This window comes from Centrocercus urophasianus, unplaced genomic scaffold (assembly GCF_019232065.1).
Source record: "Centrocercus urophasianus isolate 14NV4802_14NV808 unplaced genomic scaffold, USGS_Curo_1.0 seq_28, whole genome shotgun sequence".
NCBI classification, from domain to species: Eukaryota; Metazoa; Chordata; class Aves; order Galliformes; family Phasianidae; genus Centrocercus; species Centrocercus urophasianus.
This window is the reverse complement of record NW_024884844.1, coordinates 7,700,056-7,727,411: the sequence shown is the minus strand read 5'-3', so window position 1 is coordinate 7,727,411 and position 27,356 is coordinate 7,700,056. Positions and strand designations below refer to the sequence as shown.

General features: G+C 37.1%; 1 protein-coding gene across 6 annotated transcripts in view; it reads left to right on the top strand.

Moving 5' to 3' along the window:
- The window catches only part of NCKAP5 (NCK associated protein 5), a 192,181-nt gene that overhangs the window by 87,636 nt on the left and 77,189 nt on the right, over positions 1-27,356 (top strand). For all 6 annotated transcript variants that reach the window (XM_042827394.1, XM_042827393.1, XM_042827395.1 and 3 more), the window contains exons 5-7: positions 15,752-15,820; positions 20,615-20,653; positions 26,415-26,534. In XM_042827394.1, coding sequence (XP_042683328.1) covers positions 15,752-15,820; positions 20,615-20,653; positions 26,415-26,534 — 228 coding nt within the window. The remainder of the gene's footprint in view (positions 1-15,751; positions 15,821-20,614; positions 20,654-26,414; positions 26,535-27,356) is intronic.

Sequence of the window (27,356 nt, the reverse complement as noted above, 5' to 3'; positions counted from 1 at the left end):
GACTAATATTCCTGTTCTATAGACTTCTAAAATGGAAAGCTTATAGAGTTCAGTATATAAAACTGCATTTATTTGTCATGTCATACTCTTGATTGTAGTAAAAGGAATTCTGGTGTGTATCAGATTTTTTTCTCCTTCAGCTTGCTTACGCAGTGATCTTGGGCTTTAATAAAAGTTAATGGCTTCCTAATCTTGAGCAAGATATTTCACGTTGGAAAGAGAGTAAGAAACTTACATTCCTCCTAATTTGTATCTTCTCAAGTAGATAGGCATTAAATTCAGGGCAGTGAATCCAACATCTTCCAGGTGGAAAAAAATATCTCTTATATGAATTTTTAATTTACATTGCTGTTTGAGTCAGGATACTGCTTAGAAATTTGCTTACTTTACCTGTTGTGTTCATTTTTGCTCAAGTGATGGTGCATACACACGTGAAAGTTACAGGCAAACTGTAGGATCCTCTAGAGAAAATATTCAGCTCTAGAACTTTTACAAAACATTAAGGAGAACTGAGTTTAGAACATCTCAAAGTTTTTGCTGTAATTCCTTGTATTTATTGTGAGAACAGATTATCAATTCAGTTTTTCTATGATATTCTGAATTGTTGCATTAGCTTTTTTCTTGGAGTTTTCTCTTTCTGTGTGGCACTTACTTGGCTGACGGAACAAACACTCTTTGAATAGTTCACAATAATGAATATGTCTACAGGAATAATGATTTGGTGCCAGAAGATCTGAGAAATAGGTGTTGGCAGTGGAGAAAGGGTAAGTCATGGAAGTCAAGGAAAATCATCTTGGTTTTATTAAGCTTGTCAAATTTTCTCTATTGAAATAAATGTTAACCATGTTCTGCACAAAGAGTCTTTGCTAGGTTGCAATGAAGGAATCTGATACCTCGGTCTGACTTTTATAACTTAAATAATGGTGGTTTTTGAGTGCCCTTCTCTCCATATATAGTGCTTCCTTGCACGTAATCAGGAGATAATGTAACTTACCTTTTATAGCTTTCAGGCGTGTGGTGCAATTGAGAATTCACTCTCCTCGCTGAGTGAAATGAGATTTTCTAACAGTATGTTATAGATCTAGGTGACTGTGTTTGTTCCAACACATCTATCATTTCAGAGTGGGACTCAGGAGTTTTTTTAAATAGTCTCTATCAGGTATGCACTCTTGGCTGGCTTCTACAAAAGCTCCTTTTGCCAGCCTTCTCATCCTTCACAGTGGCACTCATTTCAGGGGGAAAATTCTCTGTAACAGATTTTAGAATCACATCTTATATTTTTAATTTGCATACTAATGCGTGCAATTTGGCTGGCAGTAAGGGAAGTCATATACTTCATAAGCTAAATAAATAGCTGCAGTTTGTGTCAAAGTAGCACCACGAAGAATAGCCCTGTATTCTGTGGACCTTTACTGGCTGCATATCCCAATTAATTTACCTCAGCTGTTAGAACTGAATCCTTTATAACTCGTGCATAGAAAAGAAAACAATTTCTCTTTACATTCCTGTTCACTAGTCTTGGAAAATGATGAAACAATAATGAGGTTCACATGGTGGTGAACTTTTTCTTAGTTTGGTAGTGATTTCCATCTCTGCAGGAATACAAAATCAGAGATTCTGGGCAGCTCTAATTACACCCAAATTACTAGAATTATCAGAGGTACACTGACCTGCATCATAGAAGTGCCTGTCACAGTATGGGTCTGGCTCTGCTGTTGTCTGCATGTCTAACTACACATGTGAAGACTTAACAGTTAACGTACTTGTGAAACTCAATATTCACTGCCTTTATTATGCAGCCACTTTAATAATCTACAGCAGAAAATACTCAGTTATTTTTAAATCTGCATAATCTGTCAAGTTGACAAGCACAGATTTTAAGATCAGTAATAAATATATAAAGAGAATAGATACATCAAGTATGGAATAGTATGATTTTGGTCCATTACACCGGGCTGTGATTTTTGGTAGTGGTTCTATTAAATGCTAAGTAGGAGGAGTTTGTTTTTCTTTTTTGACAAAACAATCTATTTTCTCCCCCTCAGGTGTTTTTGAATTAATGGTTTTCAGATGCTGCCCTTTGCTGCCAGCTGTAAGCTCCCCCTCCCATAGGGTGCCTGGACAGACTTCTGTGCTGTCTCTTCTCAGCTGGAGCTCCTGTTCCCTGCCTCCCAACAGACAGCTCATACTGGGTCCTAGGCAGGGGTAACCCCTGCTCTGCCTTTAGCCATGAGCAGATGTCACCTCTCTGCTGAGACCCAGAACTGCCACTTCATCTTTTGTGCTCACAGTGCCTGTGCAGGTGGAGGAATTAAATTGCCTGCCAGGGTTCTGCAGTTGCAGCTGGAATATGCAGGTGCATCATGCCATCTAGAGGGCAGAGCTTCTTCCCTTTCTACACAAATACCCATGATAACTGTGCCTTCCAACACGTGTTCTGGTTAGTATGTATGCATGCAAGACCTAGCTGTTATTTATAAGAGAAAAGCATCCAGTTAGTAATTACAACTGCTCACTGCTCCCCTTCGTAAACTTCCAGGTTTCCCTACTGTCTTCCAACAAAGACGTGTTCTTCAAGAAAAATCTTTCTGATTTTAATAGTCTTGGTCTTAGTATTGAAGTGTTTTAGAAAAAAAAAAAAAAGTTTTAAAAAGAGGAAGCAAGACGTAAGATCGAATTTTTCTTTTAAATTTTCAATAAGTTGTAAGGAAAGGAAAGAAGAGTACTAACAAATCTGGCAGTAAAATATCAAGAGATGGTTATTGTGCCAGGCAAAATCCTTTGTGAAGTTATTGTAATTGCTGTTTTGGATCAGATGAAGAAATAGATCTGAGGTTTGTGGTTTTTATAGGAGAAGCTAAATTATTCCTCTCCTGCATTGTGTTTGTTCTTGGTTAGCATTCCTCTTGCTGGCTTAGTGTTGAGACAGGTTTTTCAGTGAAGAGGTCATGCGACTGAGCAGCTAAGGCTTTTCCTTTTTCTTCTTCTAAGCCTAAAGGAGTTTGCTGCCTTGGACCATAGGAAAAGTCTATTGCTTGCTTCTGGACAATTTTCAGCCATTCTATATTGCATTTAATGTCATTCTGCTTTAACCTCAATTACCAACAATGACAGTTATAATATTCTTTTTCTTAAATAATCAATGAATGTTCTTTCTGTAACCTTAAATCTGATCCATATCATCACAGAGACATTTCTGTTAGACATTGTAATGTCTCCCCAGTGCCATGCGAAGGTAATTGGTCACTGAATACATACATTAATTTGATTAAACTTAAGTAAGATGAGTGAAACCCAGAAAGAAGCTGTGTTACATGCCTTATAGAAAATAGTCTTTTTTTTATAGTGCCCTGCCAGGTAAAATAGTGCAGGTAGCAGAAGCATCATTTTCATTGGGACTAATTAACTTCTCTTGAAATCCAAGATATTAGCCCTGGCAGAACAATACCATAGCAGCCTCTGAGCCAGTCTTAGCAGATCTTTGCAGAGCTGCTTGGTGTGGTATTGACTTAACTTCACCACTAAGGAAACAACTTGTGTCTTCTTGGTCCTTCTTTGTGGGACAGGATTTTTATTATTGTTGTTATTTTTATTCCAGTGCTAGCATTCTTTATACTCTTTTTATCAAATATTTTGTCCTTCACAGTGTCCCAAGGGTAACTATTCAAAATATTACTGAATTACATGGATAAAACCAGGCATTCTTAGTTCATTGTAACAAAGGACATGCTAATATTAGGAGAAAACTCTATTTTTCACAGAGAGATTGAATAGAAATAAGAAATGAGAACTTCTGATGTTTTTAAGCAACTGATTTGCCCTGCTAGTGACCTCTGCCAGGCAGGGATATTTCCCAATTGCAGACTGTACTGACAGAGCAGTAATATGATCGATCCTGGGTATATATTACATTGCATAGTATTTCACACATTGATTTGTTTTTGTTCTTTTCTCTACATTTTCCCTTTAGGCCAATGGATTAATCACTGATACTGGTTTTGAACAGCAGCTTGAAATAAGATAACAGCAACATTTCCACATGCTTGGTACTAGTGTTAGAATATTTGGCTATTTTGTGTCAAATTTGGACCTGTGCAGGTGGGTGCAGTTCCAGAGGCAGCTCTCGAGTTGTGCTTATTCATGTGAATTTGGCTCATTAGGTAGAACAGAGCCAGGCTGTTGAGCTGCCTCACTTTTTATGCCCAAGCTTCTTAGTGGAGCACATCCAAGTCTCACAGAATTTGACTTAAAATGTTCCATTCTTATTTTTAAGAAGCAAGTGATTTTAAATACAGTACATTAATGAGTGTCCTTTCTGTAATGCATGTAGCATTTAAGAAACAATTGTTTCCTCTCACAATCCATATGAAAGTGCTATTGTTACCAAAGCTTGTGTTTTTTAACAAATTCTGCAGTTTGTTATGTGCTCTCTTAATTTGTAGTCTTAAGTCTTCTCTTGAACCTCTTGGAGGTATAGTCTGCCAGCAAATAAAAGTACAGTAGATAAAGTCAGACATAAATATTCTATGCTTAAAAGGAAAATTAAATAAATAATAGGAAAGTATTTAGTATTTTATCATAGCATATAATGTATAATTAAAATTAGATTTACTTTCCATGTAGCTGACCTTAATGTTTATATTTCTGTACAGCTTCGTACTTTCTATTTCCATGAAATACAAAGCTGTGCAGTTACCCAAGTGAAAAAACACCTCTGGCACATTTCTGTGTTATTTAGGGGAAAGCCTTCCCAATGGGCAGGTCTTCTCTTTGCACTGTGGGACATGGTATACTTTAGCCAAGCTCTGTTCAAGCCCTATACGGTTGGCATTCCTCTCCCAGTTCCCTGTCAGAGAAACCACATCCATTGGCTCCAAAGCCACGTAAGATTTTGGTCACAGCCATTTTGGTGGGATGGTGAGAAAGGTCAGTCAAGGAAGACACTTGCTGCTCAGCCAAGACAAGCAGAGAGTGTGGGTGCACCTGGCATCACTGGCATGATGGTAAAACCTACCTGTGATAAATGGGGGCTGCCACACCAGTCAGCTTCTAAGGGCTTCTCATTCTGTGAAGTGAGCATAGTCTGCAGGGCAGGAAAGGCAGGCAGAGCTCCAAGCTGTTGAAACTTTTTAAAGAGATGGAAGAGAGTCTGTGTTATTTTTCTGTTGAGCAAAATGCAATTACTTTGCAAATTCACTGTTCTACTCTCAAAGATTAAAAACAAAATGAGCAGAACATTTAGCAAATATCCATGAAGAATTAAGCCTACTGCATATGACTGTGTGCAGTGAGGGCACTGTTTGGTACTTCTTCTGTCTTTTAAGAAAAAGAAAAGCATTCAAAGCTTTCAGAAGACAAAAGCTGATGTTTGAAAGTTCAGTTTCATTTCTGTTAGCAAGAAATGAACTGTAATGTTGTGATTCAGCTATTAGAAGTTAGCTATTGGCTACAAAACAATTTCTGCACACTGTATGCTGTTCAGTGCTGTTCGTAACACAGTGAACCCTTCCTGCTTCCTGCTTCCCTTTGCTTCTCACCTTCTTACCTGGAAGGGAAAGACATCACTGAAGCCATCAAAAGAAGTTCATTTTTGAGTACCTGGGGCTGTTAACTTGTGGGTGACTTGTGATGAAGAAACAGGAATTGCAGGAAACTTAGCCTTCAGAAATAACTCAGTGCTGCAGTGTAGTTAAAAACAGAGAAACTGGCTATAAATTTACGTTATGACTTGTGAAGCGGTTGACATTAATAGTGTATTGTGGTGGAAACCTTTTAACTTTAAAGGAATAGAATAAAATATGTTGTAAAATGAGGAAAATAACTTATTTTGTATTTTATTGCGTTTAAAAATATTTTCTGATTCTGTCAGTGATAAACATGTAGTTCTTTAAATCTGTTGCAAAAGGAATACCACTTAGGAATTTTTTGCCATTTCATTAGAAATCATACATGTTTATTTGTACAAGAAAATCTGGTTTTCCTACTTAAGGAATCATTGGATATCAGGGATCTGCTCTGAGTTTCTCATCACACAGAGAATGGATGTGACATTTCATTATATGGGGTAAGTGTTTTCCAGGCTGTCAGATTAAATTACTCTATTTCGTAGAACTATTCTTGTTTTAACTAAGTGAAAAGGCTTTGAATAATTAGGGGAAAAAAATATTTCTTGATAAAAATTAATCATCCTCTTTCTCTGAGACAACGCAAAACATCTGTTGCCTCAGCTTTCAGTGAACACCAAAATAACTGCTTTAGGGAGACAGTGAATGATATTGTTTATTGTACAGTAAAGGATATACAGGAAAAAAAAGACAGGAATCCATAATAGTTTTGGATCCTCTCTTTCTATTATCAACCTAAAGCATTCTCAGTTCCTTAATTTCTTTGGGAGTGGAGAGTGTTGGTAGGTTGGTGTTCCATGAGAAGAGTGCCAACTGTAGATCCACGTTTGCATTTTACCATCATTTATTAACATCCCTTTTGTTCGGGTGCATGAAGAGCCCTGAAAGTATGCGTTCAAGCAGGAAAACTATTGCTTGTGTTAACCTGTGAAATTTCATGCCATGTTTGTTCTGGTAGTAGTAGAAAAAAATTTAAAAAAATTTTAAAAAAAAAAAACAAAAAAACAAAAAAAAACTTTAATAGAGAAAAGCTGATCTGTGTAAATAGGATTTTCAGAAATCTAAAAAATATGCCTACCTTAAGATGTGTAACATCCTTGGCTTTTTTCTACTTAATTTAAAGGTTTTCTACTTAGTTACTTTGACCATCATTTTAATTTTATAAAGAAAAAATACATCGTCACTATTTTTTAAAATTAATTAGATTCTGAAATTGCTTTATATTACAGAATTGCTTATTGGTAGTGTGCCTTGCAGACTTTGAAAAGCTGTGCTATAATTGCTAAGAAGAAAAGCTAAATCTGTGAGTTTCACCTTTCTGAAGAAAACAAACTTAAGGCCTTTGTGGCTTATTCCCATAAGCAGATACTGAGGTCTGAGGGTCTTCTGAAGACAAACTGTCTGTTGGGCTTCTTTTGCATGCTTGCTTCCCAAGGCCATGAATTGATAGTACTGTTGCCTGTATTTAATATGAAAATCCCAGCTAAACAAGTGGGGAAAAATAAGAAATGGATTCTGTTAGAAAAAGTTGCCCAAATAATAATTTTCATACATAAATCTGGAAGCTGTATTCTTTTGATGCTCTGTGTTAGATTAACCTTGGAGTTGAGTGCGCTACTCGGGAAGGTGTGGATAATTGGAATCACAGAAAATAGAAAACTGTGACTGTGTCAGTAACCTCATGGTCAAAACTGCAAAGATTTGAAGGAGATGTTGTCTAAAGTTTTATATAATTCTAACGTTGTCCTTCTCATTGCTTGGAGCAATGGTCCCAAAATTGGTCCCAAAAGCATATGAGTTTTGCTAAACATCTGATTTTTATTTTATTCAAAGAGAATTTGTATTTTGTCTTTAGTCAAGTGACTTTAAAAAAAAAATGTTGCCATACATATTATTTTTGAAGTACCTAAAGCCCTGCAAATACTTGTACTGCACAAATATTTGTACATATATGTGTGTCTACATATCAGTACAATTTTTAAGTCTCATCTGAATCTTCTGCAAGAAGTTCATTTTCAAATGAAAGCAAATATTTTATTTGAAAATGGTTTCACTTTTTTTTTAATCACCAATTTTCAATCTTGGGTCTGTAGGCAGTCAGAGGCTTGCAGCTGCTCTGTTAATTTCAAAGAATTAGAGCTTTCCTTGAACAATTTGGTCTTTCTGCCAGGAAAAAAAAAAAAAAAAAAAAAAAAAAAAAAAAAAAAAAAAAATAATAAGAAAAATTAATTTAAGGGTTCTGAATGGAAAGCTATATATGTAGTTAAATATTAAGTTAATATTAAACACCAAATGTCCTTCAGGATGAATCAAGTCCGCACTACTTGCCTTTATCTACCTACATCAATTGTAAGAATCTGAGTTTCAGTTACAATTTCAGGCCCAAATACTTTTTTCATAGACCAGGGATTTTATTTTTAGTTCTTTGATGGAGGCAGTAACTGCCTGTTAATATTACATGGGGAAGCACTGTAAATCTGTTAGAGTGAGAGCCTCGGAGTTCTTCAGGGATGGCGTATTATAAATGGAGACAAATCACTTCAAACAAGAGGAAAGAAAAGATTGAGCAGCTGCCTCTGCTTCAGAGTTTGCAGGGGGAAAGATCGCTAAGTGTAAATAGTTGAAAATTAGAAAATAAGCCACTTTTGTGACACACGTACACTGTTCGTTGCATAAAATTTCACTCTTAGTTCTCACATTTGTGTGATGGCATTGTGGACTGTACCTTCATCCCCATGTACATGCTTCTAGGGAGGTGCCCCTAGGGAGGCATGGATGGGAAGGGTGAATGAGCTCCAGCATTCCCCTTTCCTGACTTCCCAAGCCAACATTTCTGTATCACACAGCTTCCTGGGCTTGCCTGGCTGTGAGCAAGAATTATCTTGCCTGTGATTGACTCTTCATTATCATCAGCTGCTTCTCCTCAGGCAGGCCAGGAGCATTATTTTCACTAGGTGACTGCCTGGTCCTCTGCACAGATCACTGCCTTATGCCAAGGTGCTCTTAGTATGAATGATGGAATGGTTTGGGTTGGAAGGGACCTTAAAGATCATCTAGTTCCAAACTCCTGCTGTGGGCACAGTTGCTTTGTGCAGAGGATAAATGATAAAAAACAGGAGTCCTGCTTTTGCCCATGCTCATACTTCTGTGTTTTATCAAGTACATACACATTTTGCATCCTGTCATGGATACCATTTATATCTTAACTACAGGAAGTACATTCAGCTTTATGCTTCCCGTTGGTGCTCAATTATATGTTTCTCTTCTTGTCCTCGAAAAATGTTTTGTCTGGGATCATTTGGAAGAGTTTTAGAAAAAAAAAAAAACCCATCCTTTATAATTCTACTATTTATTCAAAGGTCTGTACTGACAATGCATCAGGTGTGAGCATATTGTAAGTCTATTATAGTCTCAGTAAATAATGCTAGAATTTGCTGTTTGCTGCAATTTGCATGCAAGTAAACAGACAAAGCTATTATTGATAGATCTGTTGGTAGCTTAGGTGTATATTTGCTGGAAGATAAGCCTGGGCTTACAATGCAGCCTGCTCTGCTAGAGCTGTACCTAACCTTCTCTTTAAAATGTCAACTCCAGACATTTCTGTGGTGTCAGAAAGGAAAATGCTGAAGGTTTTAAAGGCTTGTCATTCTTAAATACGTTAGAATCAAATGAAATATAAAAGACAAATATTAGCATTCTTGAACCAGATAGAAATTTCCAGCAATAACTTCTTGAGGGGAAAAAAAAAAAAAAAAAAAAAAAAAAGCCTTAATAGATTTCACAAAAGAATTCACAGGAATATAAAGGGTCTGGTTTTTTTTCATATATTTTAGGAGTCAGTTTCATCAGCAGTGTATGAATCACTTGGTTTAGTTTGTTTGATTCAGCTGCTGAAGTTCAGACATTCATCCAGCATAAGTAGATTTGAAGGATGAGCTTATAGTTATCCCCTTCTTACCAGAAGTTGGCTTCACCACTGAACACCTGTTGCCTCTTCTTATGGGAGGGGGAGGAGGGAGCTTGATACTGATAAGCCCTGACCAGGAGCCTGGGTCCAGCTCTCCCTGCATCTCCTGCATGTCTATAGAACAAAGGGCAAGTCCTATGTTTTAAGCTCTATCAGAATGAAATTTGTTGCTTTAAAGCAAATATAATTTCCAGTGTAAATTCATGTTTAAATACGTGAATCAGCTCATCAGTAATTTGTAAAACATCATACATAGCTGCACAGACCTTGGGCTGCATTTTCTTAGAAACAGTTAAATCAGGTTTTTGCATGGTGTTAAGTAGTTAGCTTTCTGATGTTAGATAAAAATATATTTTGATTTCTGGCATATGTTAAAAGAAAGTTACAGTGCTCTCTCTGAAGCCCCGCTTGTTGGTAGCTCAGCTGTAATCTAACACAGCTTTTAAGATTTGGTGGCAGTTGTTCTAACCTCACTCTGTTTTTGTGTCAGTAGAGAATTTAGAAGAAAATAACAAGGATTTTAAGTTCGAGAATAATCCCTAGTGGTACTGCCCAGAAAGGTTCAATGTGGCCTTCTGATAGACAGAATTATGATTAACCCTGTTCTCTATTTTTGTTATTTAAATTTGCATATGTTGCTTTCATCGCTTCATTTGAATTGAGTTGAATGTTGGCTGGATATTTCAGATAAAATATGTCAAATTTTGTAAGTGTGGCTGAAGAGAAAAGACAATTGTGTCATGCTGAAAGGAAATATGAAGGGAGATGCTCTGTGGTGCTCCAGTGTGGTTCTGCTGTGGTTCTGTGGAAAGGGTGAAGGTGGAAACAGTGCCAGTGGGCTGTAAGGGGCAGCTCGCATCTCACTGCTTGCAAGGAAGGATAATGGATAGAGGCCAATGGAAATGCTTATGCGCTGCTGAGGATAAATGAAGGCTGCTGTTCCTATCATTATGTTGATTTAAAAACAAAGGTATAATTTTCTGTACTTCTAGCCAATGTAATGGTGCTGTTGAGTTTTTATCTGGCAGTTTGTCTAATTGAAAAGGAAGTGTTGTTACTGATTCAGTCTCTCAAAGGATGAATTTTCTGTATAGAACAGGCAGAATAATGCAGAATCTCCTGCAAGTAATGATACAGAGTGGTTCAAGTGGTTAGCTGTTCTTAAAGTGGCAGCTTAGCAGAAAAAAATCCCCTAAGGACCTATAGAAGTATTGCAGTAACTTTGCTACTGACTTTTACCAACAGGCTTTGGCATCTAATAGTTTGCTGTATGCAGCCATGGCTACAGAAATATACAAAATCAGAGGCTGAAAGCATGAAAAAAACTGCTGAGCGCTTCTGAAGTGGTTGGACAGCTATTAATATACCACATAGGACATGACAAATGAGTGTTTGTGTAAATCAATAAACCTTTCTGTAAATGCACTAATGGCTAAGTATGAATAACAAAGAACTGCACGTGGTAACCGCTGTTGTAACGTTCTGTCAGAGATTTTAAAGTTCACTGTCATAACTTATTTCCTCTTGACCTTTATTGATGGTACCTTCAAAGGACGTTGAGCTGCTAACTTGACACACAACCTTTAGACCTTCATCTCCTTTTCCCTCGTGCAAAGTAAATGCTTACTCTCCTTTCCTTTCTTCTCTCTTCCTTCCCCCATCCTTTCATGTTGTCTCAATGGTTGAATGAGGAAATCTGGTTTTGTGTGCTTCTTTTATTTGTGTCTTCTGGTAGAAAATGAAGTGGCGTAATTCATTTCATTGTGGTTACAAAAGTGCAAAGGACTGCTTCTTGAAGACTCCCTAACAGGTACATGAAATAATTCATCACTTAAAGACCCCAATATACCCATCGGGTCCTAATTCATAGCGCATTGGAACAGGTTAGACAACAAAATGTTGTTACTGTTCTCCTAGCTTAATAAATCAAGGGACATAAAGGTTAAGGCTAAGCTTTTTGAAAAACACTGTAGAGGAGCAAATCCAAATCTCATTTTCAAACATGTTGTAAGTATTTCAGTCCTTTTGAGAAGTGCACAGGAGCGGCTTTTACAGGATGTTAAGTGAAAGCTGTCCTCTCAAGTGCCACTTGTAGCTGCAAGGCTAGGGGAGATCTGCTGTCTCGTGGCATTCTCAGACATGACAGTGTGTCTGCCACTTCTTGTAAACACCACTAAGTGTTGAACAAATTATAGTTAGTAGGCAAAACCTGCTTTACGCCTCTAAACTAGTTAAAAGGGAAGAGGACAGAATGTAAGTAATCATCTCTAAATGTCTGTATTGATATGAGCATATTTGTTATAAGCATGTTGATTTTCAGCTATTTATAGTCTAGCATTATTTAGCTGAAAGGCAGTGCCACACCATTGGTGTGAGTGAGGATATCTTGTGCTTTGAACGTATAAATTCAGAAAAAAACTGTGAGCTAGAAGGCAGCAAGGCATTTTTCAGCTCGGAGCCTACTGCTGATGAAGGCCTTTGGGGAGGCAGCAATTCCTGTTGTTTTGGGGGCTGTTAGCAGAGGGATTTGGTTTTTTTTTCCTGTCAGGCAGAAAGCTGTAGTGTGTTCTGTTATTCATTATATCTGTTATTCGTTCAGGATATGTTGAAGATTGTATTTGAGACTTCAAGTGAAAATGCTTTCAATAAGAGTTTGATGTTTATGTAATTGTACTGCTTGAATTTATGTTCCTTGTGTGTTGTGGTTAAGGTGACCTAGAGCTAATTATCATCACCATTTTACTCTTTTAAAATTTTAATTGGCCTGCCCTTACTAATCCAGTATAGTAGCACCTTCTCAGAAACATGACAAAGGCTAAGGCTGCCTTCTGTCTCCTCGTATCTTCTATAGCATCTAGAGCAACAGATCACTGTGAACCAAGGAGCTTCTTTCTGCCCCAAAGAAAAAATAGTTGATTTTAAGGAAATATTGTGTCATGTGAAAAGAAATACAGTTTTTCTTTGCATCTGATATGTGTCTGCATTCATGGAAAATAAACAGCAGATTAATATCGACTTCAGCAGGAGTGCACCTCAGTGTATCAAGTGTACTGTCTGCCTGTTAGTCGTCTCAGATAAAATAGGAAATAAGTAGGAGTACAGTTGCAAATACAGGTGCAAACAGATGGAAATACAGTTTCCTCAGCATTTGTGAAGGAAAGAGAAGTCTTTGCTGACCCACATCTTCATCTATGGGGCTTTTTTCCCTCCTGAGGAAAGGATTAAAATCAGAGTTGACAAAGTCTCTTGTAAGAAAAGGCAACTTCTGTTTTATACAAAGCAATCTGAAGTTCTTACTGTCAAACTGATTTTCCATGAATTCACTCTCACTACTCAGAAGGCAGTTGTCTCTAATTAAGGCAGTTGAAAGCTGTCTGGCATCACGCAAATCTTGACTGAAATCTTTAAATTTCCAATGTTTGGAGACACTTTGAGGAGGAATTTTTTTTTTCAAATTGGAACTAGGAAGCACCTCGCTTTCGACATTTGTAGGAGCCTTATGCCTGTAATGATCCAAAAGCCCCCTGCAGTGTTTCATGTACTGGTAACTTATGCCACAGGTATTTTTGGCTGAAAGGATCATAACCCCAGGAAAACACATTGCTAGGAGATGAACGCTGTGCTCCTAAAGCAGTTTGCTAGTCTGCGTCTCAAGTAGTATTTGTGAGGCTGAAGGAGAGAGGCATTTTATTTCCACATTTTATTTCCACGTGTAACACAAAATGTACGTAAATTCCTAGTTGGTCGCTTTGCCTACAGCTAGAAATCACCGTGGAATTCAGGTGGTATCTAAGAGGGTGCCTTCCTCAGTAATCCAGTTTTTTGCCGTTGTTGTTGGGTTATGGGTGGGAGAAGGGATTGCACAGGAGTCAGTACTTCCCTACCACTGCCTCTGGGTGCAGCAGCTTTCATGCTGTGAGAAGTGTGAGCTTCTGATTGTGGCTTAGCTTAGAAAAAGAGTGGCCAGAAAATGAAAATAAAATGGGATAGGGATTTTCTCCAAGGAGACCTGCTTTGCCTGTCTGGCAGAGGATGCCAGAATGTGCAGTAGTGGAGGGCAGATCCCTCTGAGTGAGAACAAATAGGCTTACAATAACAAAACCCAGTGGTTTCTGTTAAATAAATGAAGATCTGGTTGAGGAGGCAGGAGTTTGAGACCACAAGTGCTATTAAACATTTTCTAAATGAATACTTCTGGGGGAATGTGGATTATTATCAAGTATTCAGTTGCAGTACAGAGTGATTTTGTGTATCAAGCCTTGGCTTTCTCTGATGCAGAGTCTTAAATAAAATTGATCAAGTGTTCCCTCCTAGTCCAGTCCTCATTACAAAAATGCCAAATAAGTGGGCATGATTTGCTCAGCAATCAAGAAGCACTGAAGTTGAGCTAACACTGACTGCGTTAGATCCTTTCCCTACACTTTCAAAGCCACTGTTGTGAAAAGGGTTTTATTATACAGATGTTGCCACTATGGCTTGATAAGAGAAGAAACATACTGTTTATTTATAATGCTGTCAAGTTCAGGTTTCCTAATTTCCTTCGCAGTTAGGCTACCAAATAGCTCATTGAAATCAGAGATTCAGCTAACAATCCAAGCTGGATTAGCTTCCATTTTGAAACCTCACAGCATTCAAAGATTAAAAAAAAGGAGTAAGAGAAATAATTTCTCTGGGTATTTTGTATAGTGCCAGTGTATGTAGTAGTTCCTTCCGACATCTCTGTATGGAAGCAATCTGCCCCAACTATTTTCTGACTGTTCACGCAGTATATTTTTATGTTAGTGAAAATGAAAATTCAAATAATTAAACCCTTAGGTACACCATGAATAAGTGAAAGTGCCGTGCAGACTAATCCTTTAATGGTTTCTTCAGAACAATAGGAAGTATTTATCTTGTATGACATTTTAAGGTGATAGTCATAGAGAAAACATCTGAAGATCTTTAAGTCACAGAAATAGATTTTTATGTAGCAATCATCTCTTTATTTTTATCAATCAATCTGCTGGAATGCATCTGTAAAAGCGAACTGATAACTGTATATGATGATGTCTTCAGTAGGGAGGACTGTTTACTCTCCAGCTTCTGATTTCTTACTGCTGCTTTTGCAGCTCTGCTTCTACTTTGCTATTTAATTCTGCATCTGTATTTTTTGCTCCATCATCTCACAGTGCTCCCTGCAGGATCACCCACAGATTTTTTATAGCCATGTGCTGAATCCATTGAGAGGAAGCATTGGGAAAATAACGGTGCCAGGTGTTTTACCACCTTTGTTAGCTTTGGCTGTAACTACAAGATAAAGCACTAATTCCACACGATTGTTTATTTGCACATGTAAATAAACTCTATGCCCTTCTTTCTTACCTCCCTCTTATTCCTTACTCTCTCTCAATGTATTAAAAGATTGCGTACATTTACTCTTCCTTCCTAATCTTATTTTTATAATTTGTCTGCTTTTAGAATTCTTGTTAGTAACTCAATTTAGTGGACTTTGGGGTTTTTATTTTGCTGAATCATTGACCTTTCTTAAAGCGATAGAAGCGATAACTGCGCATCTTTCCATACAGTGAATGACATTAAATTTTCCTCTCAAATTATAAATATTAACTAGAGTTATGGCTGTTGTATTGTATAACCACAGTTCTTTTGAAACAGCATTTGTTAAGCTTTTGTAGACTGACAGAACATTTAAAATGAAACAAGTAGTGTAAATGGTATAATAGTTGTAATTATCTGAATGCAGTGACTGTGGTGTTATGGTTACATGTCATGAAGTTATGCTTGGGAGACAAAGAGCTTTCTTGAGCCTTGTTTTAGCTTCTCGATCTTTAAAAGAAAATTAGTTGAAACTCATTCTGATGCAACTGTGTGTAGCTCACTTAAGAGATTTTCCTTTTTCAACACTGATAGTATTCCTAAATTCAAGTTCATAATATATAGAAAAATATGTTGATTTCTCATAATTTATGTACCAGATTCTGCAATTTTTAAGTATGCACACAAAATTACGTGGTGTATTTTTAGTTTATTTTAATCTTTAGATTTATTTGAATCTTGAAGAATTGCACAAAGTAAGCACCCTAAGGTTTTTTAATGAACTGTTATGTTTTCAACATACCTGTTGATTAATCTATAGATTTATTTATTTATTGTTTTGCTGTAGGCAGAGAATTCAGCACTGGCTCTTGAAAATGAAAATCAGAGAGAACAGTATGAAAGATGTCTTGATGAGGTAAGGAATGGTTCATACACTGTACTCCAATGAGATGAGTTGAAATTAATTTCTCCCTCTCTTTCAAGGTTGTCATTATTTTGCAGTTTTCTAGTATTACCTCATTCTAAATGTTTCCAAGAACTTGTTTTTGTCACTTAGAAATACTCTTCTCCATGACCTCTGCTGTAAATCTTTTTTTTCTTCACACTTCACCAAAAGATCAGTATCCTGGTGACCAATATATTGAGCTTAGTTGGTATAACAGCTTTGCCAGCAAAGATGTTTCTGTGGAATTAAATTGTCAGATGGAGTCTCTTCTGCAGAGATGATAAGTGATTCTAAGAGAAGAAAATGGTAATTTAGTTTTTGTGTGCTCTTGTTTTTCTGTAGTGTGGAACACAGGTACACAGGTAGTAGTGGCTTCTGCTGTCAGAAATTCCCCAGCCTTCCTCTGTAACAGGAATTCAGTCTCTGCTCCCTGCTGTGGTTACATGCATAGGTTTTTATACTGCTTTTGTTGTAGCCTACCTGTTGTGGCATTTATAGACTTGGCTTAGTGGGCATGATGGCGATGGATTGATAGCTGAACAAGATGATCTTACTGGTCTGTTCCAACCTTAATGATTCTGTGATTCTACTACATGGTCCAGCTTCTGACCAGATCTTCAAGTTACAGCTACATTATAGTACACCCATCATTACTGCCTGAGCACTTAGCCTTCCAGAAATGTCTGGCTCAGGACATACAAGATTTTGGGTAGTATCTCCTATTGCTTACAGCTTTCTCAGTGATGCTTCCTCAGTCTTCTCATTTATCCCGAAACAAGTCTCTTCAGCATGGGTGAGAGCTTAAAACAAGTTCTAGGCTGTTAGCAGTTCAAAGAATTACTGAGCGGGAGTCATTTGCCTGTTCAACAATGGGAATTCATAGTAGTGTAAGTAGCTGGCTAACATGCAAGCAAAACAGAACAAAAAAAACCTACAATGGTTTCTCAGCTCTGCATGATCAATACAGTTGTGGTACAAGAAACTTCCAGTTTAGGTTGACTTTCATCAGTAAATTCACACTTTTACCAATGTTGCATATTTTCATCAGAAGACACTTCCCCACTAGGCTGTGTGCTGTCTGCACTGTGTCTGTCTGACAGCTGCAGAGCATTGGTCTGCCTTGGTCTGTGCCACTCCACTCAGTGCATCATTGGTAATTGGGATGAAATTACCACATACTTTTTTACATTAGTTCAAATTACAGAGCTTAAATTTATCTTGGACAAAGTCTGTATACATAATTCATTTTGTCCATCCGAAAAAACCCACTCCATATGTATTACAAGGACAGATGATATGTATTTAGTCTGCGTTTGCAGTTACATGATTAATTTCTGATCCACAGTTGTATTTTTTATATTCTGTTGCTGTTCAAAGAATGAGTAATTATATCAACTATGCTCTAAATTTTATTTTCAACATTAGGTTGGCTGCTTTCAGTTCTTCCGTATTATCACAGCTGTATCCATCTTCTCGCACCATGCCAACTTTTTCAGCACAGTTCTTCTTGTCACCTGTGGTTTTGTACTTCCGTGCTGTATTATTTTTTATTATTATTTTTGTTCTCTTATCTTCTCTTTCCTTTTTTTTTTTTTTTTTTGGTCTTATCTTTTGAATACAATGTCTTTTCTTGTCCTTTCCCGTTGCTTGATATCACTTTTTCTCCCTCCCCATGAGCACTCGGGTGTTTTGGCAGTGACACTAACCAGTATTGGTGTAGCTGGAACAGGCATGGACCTAATCCTTTCTGAGCACTGAGGTGACTTTGGAAACAAAAGAATATTTAATTATTGTAAATTCTCAGAGCCCCGAGATGGCATCCACCTGAGCACATTCCTTTGGTGGAGCTCCACAGGAAATTTTATTTCATTAAGGTAACAATAAAGAGAATTAGAGAGGAGACATAAAAGTAATTAGTGAATAACCCAGTCAGTAATTGTGAGAAACTTCGCTTCCACCTGGAGTCTTCTGAGCGTGTCGTATGTGAAAAAGTTCTTTCCACACATGGCTTCTTACTGGAGATTTCAAGAAAATAATTTATTTTTGTGCATATTCTCATGAAAAAAGGAGTCCTTTGTCAATTTTAATAAACATTCACTGATTTGAAATTATTTTTTCATTTTTGCAGTGTATATATAAGCAACTTTAAAACAATGTTTGGAGAATGTGTTATTGAAATGTTCCAGTGCTTAATAATTAAGAAAAGAGCTCATTTAATTACAGAAATACCTCACAAATATATCTTTCTGTCTCTGAAAAGTTTAAAACCAGGATTGTTGTCTTGTAGCTTTTGTGTGATGATAATCCTGATTTCTTATCCTAGAATTCAGCTCTCAGTGTATTGGCAAGTGGTAATGCCATGCTTATTCACATTATGGTGCCAGCTGAGATTTCTGTCAAGCTTCACTGTACTTATATGCAGGAAATTGTGCAGCTTATGTTGGGTAATATTTTTGCTGATGTTTTAGGAATTAAATCGTGGCATTATTGAATAGATATCCGTTTAGCTAATAAAAAATACAAAGTCATCTTAAAAATGCATTTTAAAGTTTGAATAAAATATAACACCATTCATTTTAGTATGGTTGAAATGTCTTTATGGGTATGAAAAAATACATTAAAGATAGAAGTGTAAAATCTCGGTACTTATAATAGGTATAACAGATGTTACACTAGAGTCTCATTTCTCTGATTCATTCTTTTATACTTTTTCTATTAAGACCACTTTATAACATGTATATGTAAACATAATTGTGTAAGAAAAAAGTGAATATGGATCTTTCATCTCTTTTATTGCAGTCCACAAAAACAAAAAAATAACCCTCACCTAAAACTCTTGGCTATTAAGTTCAAAGGAAAGGCAGGCTGTGTTGAAGGCAAGCAGTGCCGTGTACTGCATAGCAGCAGCTTAAGGAATCTCTGTACTAGTCCTTGTTCTGCCTTCTCAGCTGCAGGAATCACAGGTCAAGTCATTTTGCAGCCTGTTAGTTACAGGGTTTGAGCCACAGTTCTGTCTCATGTTAGCGAAAATTTCACATATTCTCCATCTGAGACACCAGTCCTTCTGCCTTCTTTGACCTCAATTCCCTCAGTTTTTGGTAGTTGAGACTGTCAGTTCTGTAGCATTGGCTTATGTTGTTCATCTCCACAGTGTCTCTTGATACCTGTAAGTAAAAAGATTGGCAGTTTCTTTCCATCTAAGCACTAACCCTGTTGTACATCTAGCATGGCAGCTGCATTTGAAATGCAAAAGTAATGACTGCTAAATTAATTGTAGTTGCTGCAGAACATTTCAGTGGAGGCTTCCCCCTGCTGCAAACCAATACAAACCTGAAAATACTTGAATAGTAATAGCAACACAGTTTGTCAGGTTGCTAGATACTAGAATGAAATAGCCTACTTTTGTAAAGAAACTGGCTACATATCTTTCTTATTGGGGTCTGTGGGAGCTATGGATCACGGGCAAGTACTTTCATTTAGGTACCTAACTTCATATACTCAAAGTTAGAAAATTTTTCCCCTATGCATTGGCAAGTTCAGTTTTTTCCCGTTTGGAAGATTATGCCATTTACACTCCTCTGCTCAATATATAAAGGCATAGGAGTAATTGTGTAGGCAATTCTGTTGCAAGTGACTTGTACACACTTCAAAGAACCTTCCAGTTCTTCTAGGTACAGTAAATACACGTCAGAAAGTGAAGAAATAATGTATTAGATATGGTTTGTTCAATTTTCAGGTAGAGCAAACATTGAAAGTACATTCCAGAAGGAACACTGTGGGATGTAGATTCTGAAAGCCCATACAGCAAGGGATGTTTTTTTTTCAAAACTGCAACATATTTACTTCTGTTGCTTATTACTGTTCTAATATCAGTCTGTCTTCTGTTAAATCATGTACAGAGCAAATTTATGGGACTGCTGTTCCACAGGCTGCCTTAAGTTAGGGACCAGCTTGGAGAAAAAAACTGACACTAAGCAATTTTGTGAGAGTTTGAATTGAATGTGACTTCTGCTTCTAACAGAATGGAATCATTTCACAGAAGTGAATTAGTTTCAACTCTTACACTACATTAGAAATGTAATGCGCAAGTTAAACATCAACAGAAATCCTATTTTTGCCCTTCTTTCCATTCCGCCTCCTTCAGCCCCTCCATGCCTGCTGGTAAATATAAACTAGAAACGATACATAACATAAATAACTTCCAAAATTCCCTGTTGAATATATAGTTCTGCTAATCAATGGTGTGTAATGTCATTCAAGTCAATTAAATTGTGCAGTGTGAATGCCTTCCAACCACATTTTGATGACAGTAGGTACTTTAATTTTCTGTGGCACTTTATGGTCTCTGCTTGTCATGATAGATATACCATTTTGTCAATATTGAATCAAGAAACAATTAAACTTCATGAAAACATTCGGGACTCCTCAGCTGGTAAAAAGCAGCTCTAGTGAATGCAAGTCAATCTGTGCGGACCTACAACAGCTGTATATAAACCTGGGAAGTTTCAGTCTTCTCCATAGAAGAGATGGCAAAAGTTAAACTAACATTGATAGTGTTGGTTTATAGTGAGTACTAGTACAGAAGTAATCACTTGCATGTAATATATTCTCACTAGTACTATGTGATGAAAATATTAGCAATTAATGAAAGTACTAGAATTGGTGGTGGTTTAGGCAGAAAGTGGAATGTAAAGCCACAGCAGAAGATAATACACATAAACTCGTATGATCATATACTTAAACTATACTATCTGTTTCTTTCAGGTAGCTAATCAGGTTGTTCAGGCTCTACTTACTCAAAAGGTAAGTTGTGTTTGGGTATTTTGCTGTAACATAAAGTTCATTGGTCATTTGAGAGATACATATTTTATATAGGCTATATTTTTTTAAACAATACTCACACGCTTAATTATCAGTCAGTCCCAAATGTAAGGAGTTTTTAATCCAGGTGAATAAAAGTCCATGAAACCACACATTTTCAAGGCTTGATCATGTAGGAGCCATATACAGTTCTTATTGGTTTCCTGTGCTGAGGCAAGAGAGTCAGAAAACTTCCCAGACTGTCACTTTTCCATTCCCTATGGAGTAACATGCTATGACTGTCCCACAGCTCGTTCCTGTGTGACATATAAATACATAACTGTGCAAGTCAGCAGTTGGCACGCTCAGGCACATCCAACAGAAGGAAAGACTTCCTGGTATGAGCCTGTGTGGAGGTTTGGATACTTGACTTGTGGTCTGGGGACCAGCAATAGAGATCATGTATTTTGTTTTTCAATGGGCTAACATTCCATTCTCCTGGATAAGCAAGGGAAATAGAGTCTGGACAAAACCCCTGCAGTGGTGTTGCTAATCTTTAAAAATGAAAAGCATCACTACAGCTTCTGTAAGGTCTATTCCAGATCATGTCTGAGCCTTCCATTCATGCTCCGGATTGTTGAATATGATGTTTGGTAATTTCAGATGTAATGTAGTCCACGGAGTAAAATTAAAAATGATTGTGGCAAAATGAAGATGTGTTCTTGGGGGGAAAAAAAAAATAAAAAATAAAAATAAATAAAAAAAATAAAAAGATGGAATTCAAGAGAGAAAAGCGAGGTAATTACATATAAGCAGAAATAATTGGCTATCCATGGAGAATAGGGATTAACTGGCAGGGCAACAATTCTACAGAAAAAATTGTTTTTTAACTTGAGCACAATTACATGATGTCCTTTTCTTGAGGTGGAAAAAGAAAAAAGAAACAAGGTATGAAGATTTATAATAAGCTATAAAGTCTGCAATATTCATGAAATGATTCTTTGTGCGATCTAGAACACTTGATGAATGCGCAATTATTAAAATGTTTTGGATCATTTAGCTTCAAAAAGACTAGTCTGAAAGGAACATAAATACAGTGTTTTAGTGCAGATAATGCAAGGAACAATATAAACTGTTTTGTCTACATAGAATGACAGGAAAAGAAATAATGTTCTTAAAATGCAGCAAGAAACACCAAGCTAAGATAATGAAAATCTTCTACCACACACCTGAAAATTTTCCAGATGCAAATGTAGCAATGTATTTGGGAAACAACTTTATGACCTTAAATGACCTTGACAAACCTAAGAGATATGCAGAGATGCCTTAAGGGTGAGTGATTCAAGAATCTAGAAGCTGCAGTTACCAGTTAGGACTTCTGGAATCAGAAATCCAGAAGCAAAAGTGTTCCCTAAATCTCTTCACCCAAGAACTGTTGCTCCCACACATTAGGGATGAATGTAACATTGTTGGATGCCATGGCTTTTTGAAGCACAACAAAGCCTTTTGCTGTAGAAGAGGGATATTGCCACGCAGCAATTAGGAGCGTTGTAACTTGAAGGTGGTCTGTGCAATGCACAGCATATGGACAAGTTTGCACTGCTGCTGTCTGTGCTGTATTATTCTGCCTGTGCTTCATATACACATATGCTGTATGGTCTATCATCAGAGGACTGCAGTCAACAGAGCTATTGCTGTAACACCTCTTGGAAACATAACTTCAGCTGTTCAGGCATTTTCTGACATATTAATAGACACAAAAACCTGATCCACAGTTTGTAATATAAAACTATATGCGAGTAATCATTTACCAGGTTAATCTCAGTATATTAGTCTCTAGTTTGGGAGTATCATGGATGTTTTCTGATGGAGGGAAGAGCTTACTAAGTAATTTTTCAAAGGCATCAAACAATTCATACGTTATCAGTAATGAAACTTCCCAAAATCATAGGAACCAAGGAGTTCATAGAACACAATCAGAACAGATTTCAGTACGTTTAATAAAGTGATTTAGTTATTATTGACGGGATTTAACAGCTGCTTACCTATTACTGAGTAATAACAGCTAATTTAATATCCATAGAATGAGGAGAGAAGGTACTCTTCTAAATGCTAATGAATATTAACTGTTACAGTGCTCCTGACACCATTCGTGCAAGTCATTTTATAAGAAAAGACAGGAGCACAATAGCCTACAATAAAATAGAAACCAGGCTGCTTACACCAGTACCAAATAGGTAGGTACTTCAATCCAAATAGTAACCAGTAAACAGATAAATCTGCTGTTGTGCTGCTAAGCAGTAAGACAGAGCCAGTCATGCCACAGTGAGATAACACACCTCTGGGGCATAGAGAGACATGAGGAAAAGCTAAGAGCTTTCAGCAAATGGACAGGAGTGATTCTGCACAGTAACGCACACTGCGGAGGCTTTACTGTGAATTTGAAATTGTCCCTCAAGGACTAATTTTTGTTTAAATTAAGTACATGCTGTAACGTAACAAATAAAGCGCTGCATACTTGCCAGTATGTGGAAGGACTGTGATTCCACCGAGAGATTCTGGTGACACAAATTGAGTGAGCAAAGCTTGAGTGATTTATCAATGTCACTGAAACCTTGAAATGGAATTACGGTCTTAAATGTGCGCTTTTCAAGTTTATCGTTTGTTACAATACATATAGAATTTCTCTAATGCAGGAATCTTTTTTTTACTGAGACTTCATGGAGAAACTGTATTAAATTGAGGTTTGTGCTGAATTAGCCACACAGCAAAGTTTCACAATTCAGTGTACCAAAATTATGTGGATTCTATGACTTACTAATAGAAAATTTTACCTCTGGGAAATTTAAGAAGTGATAAGAAAAAAAAAAAAAACCCAAATTGATGTGATACAAACCTGCATGCTCTGGTATTTATTGGAAGCATCTGTTCTTTCTCCTATATCCTTCTACCTAAAGACTCCTCATATCACATGAAAGATATTGTATTTTTTATTTACATTTTCTTTATTTAAGACCTGAATCAGCAGTTCAGAATTTGACTTACGCCACTTAATGAAATTATCCTGTGATCTGTGTACCTGCTTTTGGTATATTATCTTACTAGAGGTATTGAGGTCAATGAGCATTTATTTTGGGTTCTGTAGGAAATATATTTCTCCTTTTTTATCAATAAAATAAAAAGGCATTGGATGAATTAAAGTATTAAAAAAGAAAAGGTGTATTTGGAGGAAGAGCATTTTGCAGAATGAGCCTGATGCTGGTAAGAATAAGGAGATGCCCAGTTACTGCCACAGTGAGAGCACAGGAACGAGTACCTCAAGTATCTTGGAGACTGCTGTAGTAACAGCTGCTCATTTTGCCCACGGGAGAGGGATGAGAAGTTTTAGACATTTGATAGTTGTATTAATTGGTAATTTTAGAACTTCAGCATTCTAAACTGAGACTTCATTTTACTGGAATACTGCTACTGTAATGTTCTTCCTTTCTGCTCTGTACTATGAGTGGCATTACCACTTTATAGCATCTAGAGGGGTAATCTACTGTCTTATATTTCACATTTTACAGGAAGTCTAAAGCAGGAAACATAAATCTTAAGGATTTAACAGTGTAAAATAAGAAAGCTTTGAGCAAGGGCATTGCTAAGATTTAATTTTTTTCTACATTGTCAGTTTTTGTGAATAATTTTTCCCTCTCAGTGTACTTAGTTGTGTTGAAAAGTTAAGCAATGCTGTAACAGCTAAGGCTTTGTTTTAAATTCTGTGATTATTTGTGAAAAGTAGATAATGATGGGTCTTGTTGCTCCTAGAGATTGCTTTGTGTGAGACCAGAGATAAGAGAGCTCTCACTGACTAAATCAAAGCTTCAGATTTTTACAAAGCATCAAATTCAAAAGGGGGTTACCTTAGAAGGCTATAGCAATTTTACTTGGGCAGCCTGACAGCCACTTAAAACAAATATTAAGCTGAGAAACTATCAAGAGAAAATAACTGCATTCATCTAGTAGTATCATAAAACCTGATGCCCACTACAGGCATAAAAAAGCACTCAGAATTTTCTAAAAGTCTCAAGATGAGCCTATTTGGTTGTGCATTCACCTCTTGTAACCTCAGTGCTGGTTGCAGTGGAGACATGAGCTATCTTAGCCAGGAATTTAGGCTACTTCTGACTACAGTTTCCTCCCCTGTTGTTTTCTCATGAGGTTATTATGTTGATAATGGTATCTACAGGATCCTGTATGAGGATCCAGAGGCCTCTTTCACTGCCTTAATGTGGTGAAGTAAAACCGGTTAGGCAATATCACAGGGCAGCAACTATCCTAAGTATAAAAGCATAAAGGGAAGCATTTTGGAGGTTTAAATAAAACTAGATAATGGCTGCAGCTTATTATTTTTGTACGTGATCTTAATTTGCAGATGATTCTTCCTGATTTATGAAGCTCCCATACCTCAAAGTAGACAGCTGCAGAAATTAGGTGGAAAGGCAATCACAGAATCACAGAATAGCCCAGGATGGAAGGGACCTCAAGGATCATGAATCTCCAACCTCCTGCCACATGCAGGGCCACCAACCTCCCCTTTTAATACTAGACCAGGCTGCCCAGGGCCCCATCCAATCTGGCCTTGAACACCTCCAGGGATGGGGCATCCACAGCCTCTCTGGGCAGCCTGTTCCAGCACCTCACCACTCTCATAGTAAAGAACTTAATATCAGGTTCAGCTTGCTCTCTCCTAAGCCTTCTTTCCAATAAAATCCTTTCTTCCTCACTGCGACCAGAAAAATTAAGTCCTATGTCGCCATTAAAAAGAAGGTAGATAATTTGCTGCATATGGAAGCCATTATTTTTTCTGTGATGAACCTGACATAGCTTTGACTAAAGGATCCGCATCTTTCAGTTTTGGCAGTTATATCTTATGCCTTATGTTGCAAAAGTTTCACACCACCTCGGCTTCTAACGGCCTTTACACATTACCTCTGCTCTAGTGCCCTATCTTAAGGTATTTCGGTGTCCCTTATTAGAAAGGGCAGGCAGGATTGTATTCACGAGTAAGTCTGGTGAGTCAACATCTCACTGTGGCCTACCATCCTACAGTGACTAGTTACATGGAGGGAGATGCAGACCATCTGCAGCATAGCAGCCAGCATTGCTGACTTGGTTATTCCAGAAAAAGCAGATGTGGAATGAGGCTTCAGAAGAGAACCTTGAAGGCATTGTGCCTCTTTCAACTTATTCCTGATGTGTTACAGCTGAAGCTTTTTCCTTAGCTTATGCTTACTACAGCATTCATATCTCAGTTGCTGCATTGTGCTTTAAGTAGGATAAATTATATATATACTATAACAAAGTCCCTTTTTGTACTGACAGAAAACACCGAGAGGATGTATCATGTAACTATTATTTCTCATTACAAGATTTTTTTGATGTTACTGTGATTTATGTTATTGTGATGAAACAACCAGAAAAAAATGAAGCAGCACGTTTTTCTGATTTTTACTATTTTAAAAGCTGTATATGTTACTTATGTATATCAAAGTTGATTTTCCATGCCTGTCTGTGTTCAGGAGGTGTTTGGACAATGTTCTCAGCAATAAGTTTTAATTTTTGGTTAGCCCTGACATCATCAAACAGTTGAATCTTTCTAAGTCCTTTCCAACTGAACTGTTCTAAATTCTTTATTTCTTCTTAGTATCTGACATGACACAGACTTTTTTAAGGAGTTTGTGTTACCTGCTTTCTAATCTTCCTGTTTTCCCTTGTTCTGTAGGATCTGAGGGAGGAATGTATAAAGCTGAAGACAAGAGTTTTTGATTTGGAACAACAGAATCGAACGTTAAGTGTGCTTTTCCAGCAAAGAGTCAAACCAGCTTCTGACCTCCTCCTTCAGGTAGGAAATGTCCTTTGCAGAAGGGAAGCTATGAGTTCTATTTTTGTCCCAATTATAAAATGTTTCTCTTCTTTTTCAGAATATGTCAATAAGTAGAAAATGACAGCTGATAGGTTTAAAATATTAGAAGAATATCAGTAATCTGTAATACGATTGAAACTGAAGGCATGCACCAGTGAGCAATGGTTACATGTTATGTGCAAATGTGGAGAAAGGAGCACACCTGTGGAGTGACTTGTACAGTATTTCTTCAGTATGATAAATGGAATGATATGGGTTCATTATCCCTCTGCAGAGCAGAAACTTAGATTTCCTAACATTCTGCTTGATGGTGAACACTGTAATTTCCTGTGAGAAGACAGCCCATTTATTTAACTTTTGCCATATGAGTTACAAAGACTTAAGTATGTCTCCAAGTTTAGAGAGATTTTTATTTTTTTAACCTTTTATGGGAGGGTATAGCTGAGGAACCGATTGACCCATCTCCCACTCCTTTGCCACTCTGGAATAATAAGAGAGGCTTTAGTATCTCTTTCGATTTGGCGAAGTCCACTATTATGAATTAATCCATCTTTATGACATCCTTTTGCAGAAATGGAATTGCTGTGTATAAGTTCCAACAGATCGGACCATGAGCTAGAACTGTAAACAGTGGCCAAGTGAAGTGTGCAGACTTCTAGCAGTGGGACAAATTCTGGTTTCATTAACATATGCTATTTATTATTAGAGAAAAATTCATGAATTTGAGGTGAAAAACTTGGATAATGTCAGCACACATTAATTCTCTGATGCTATGCATGTATATATCAAAGTAAAATTTAG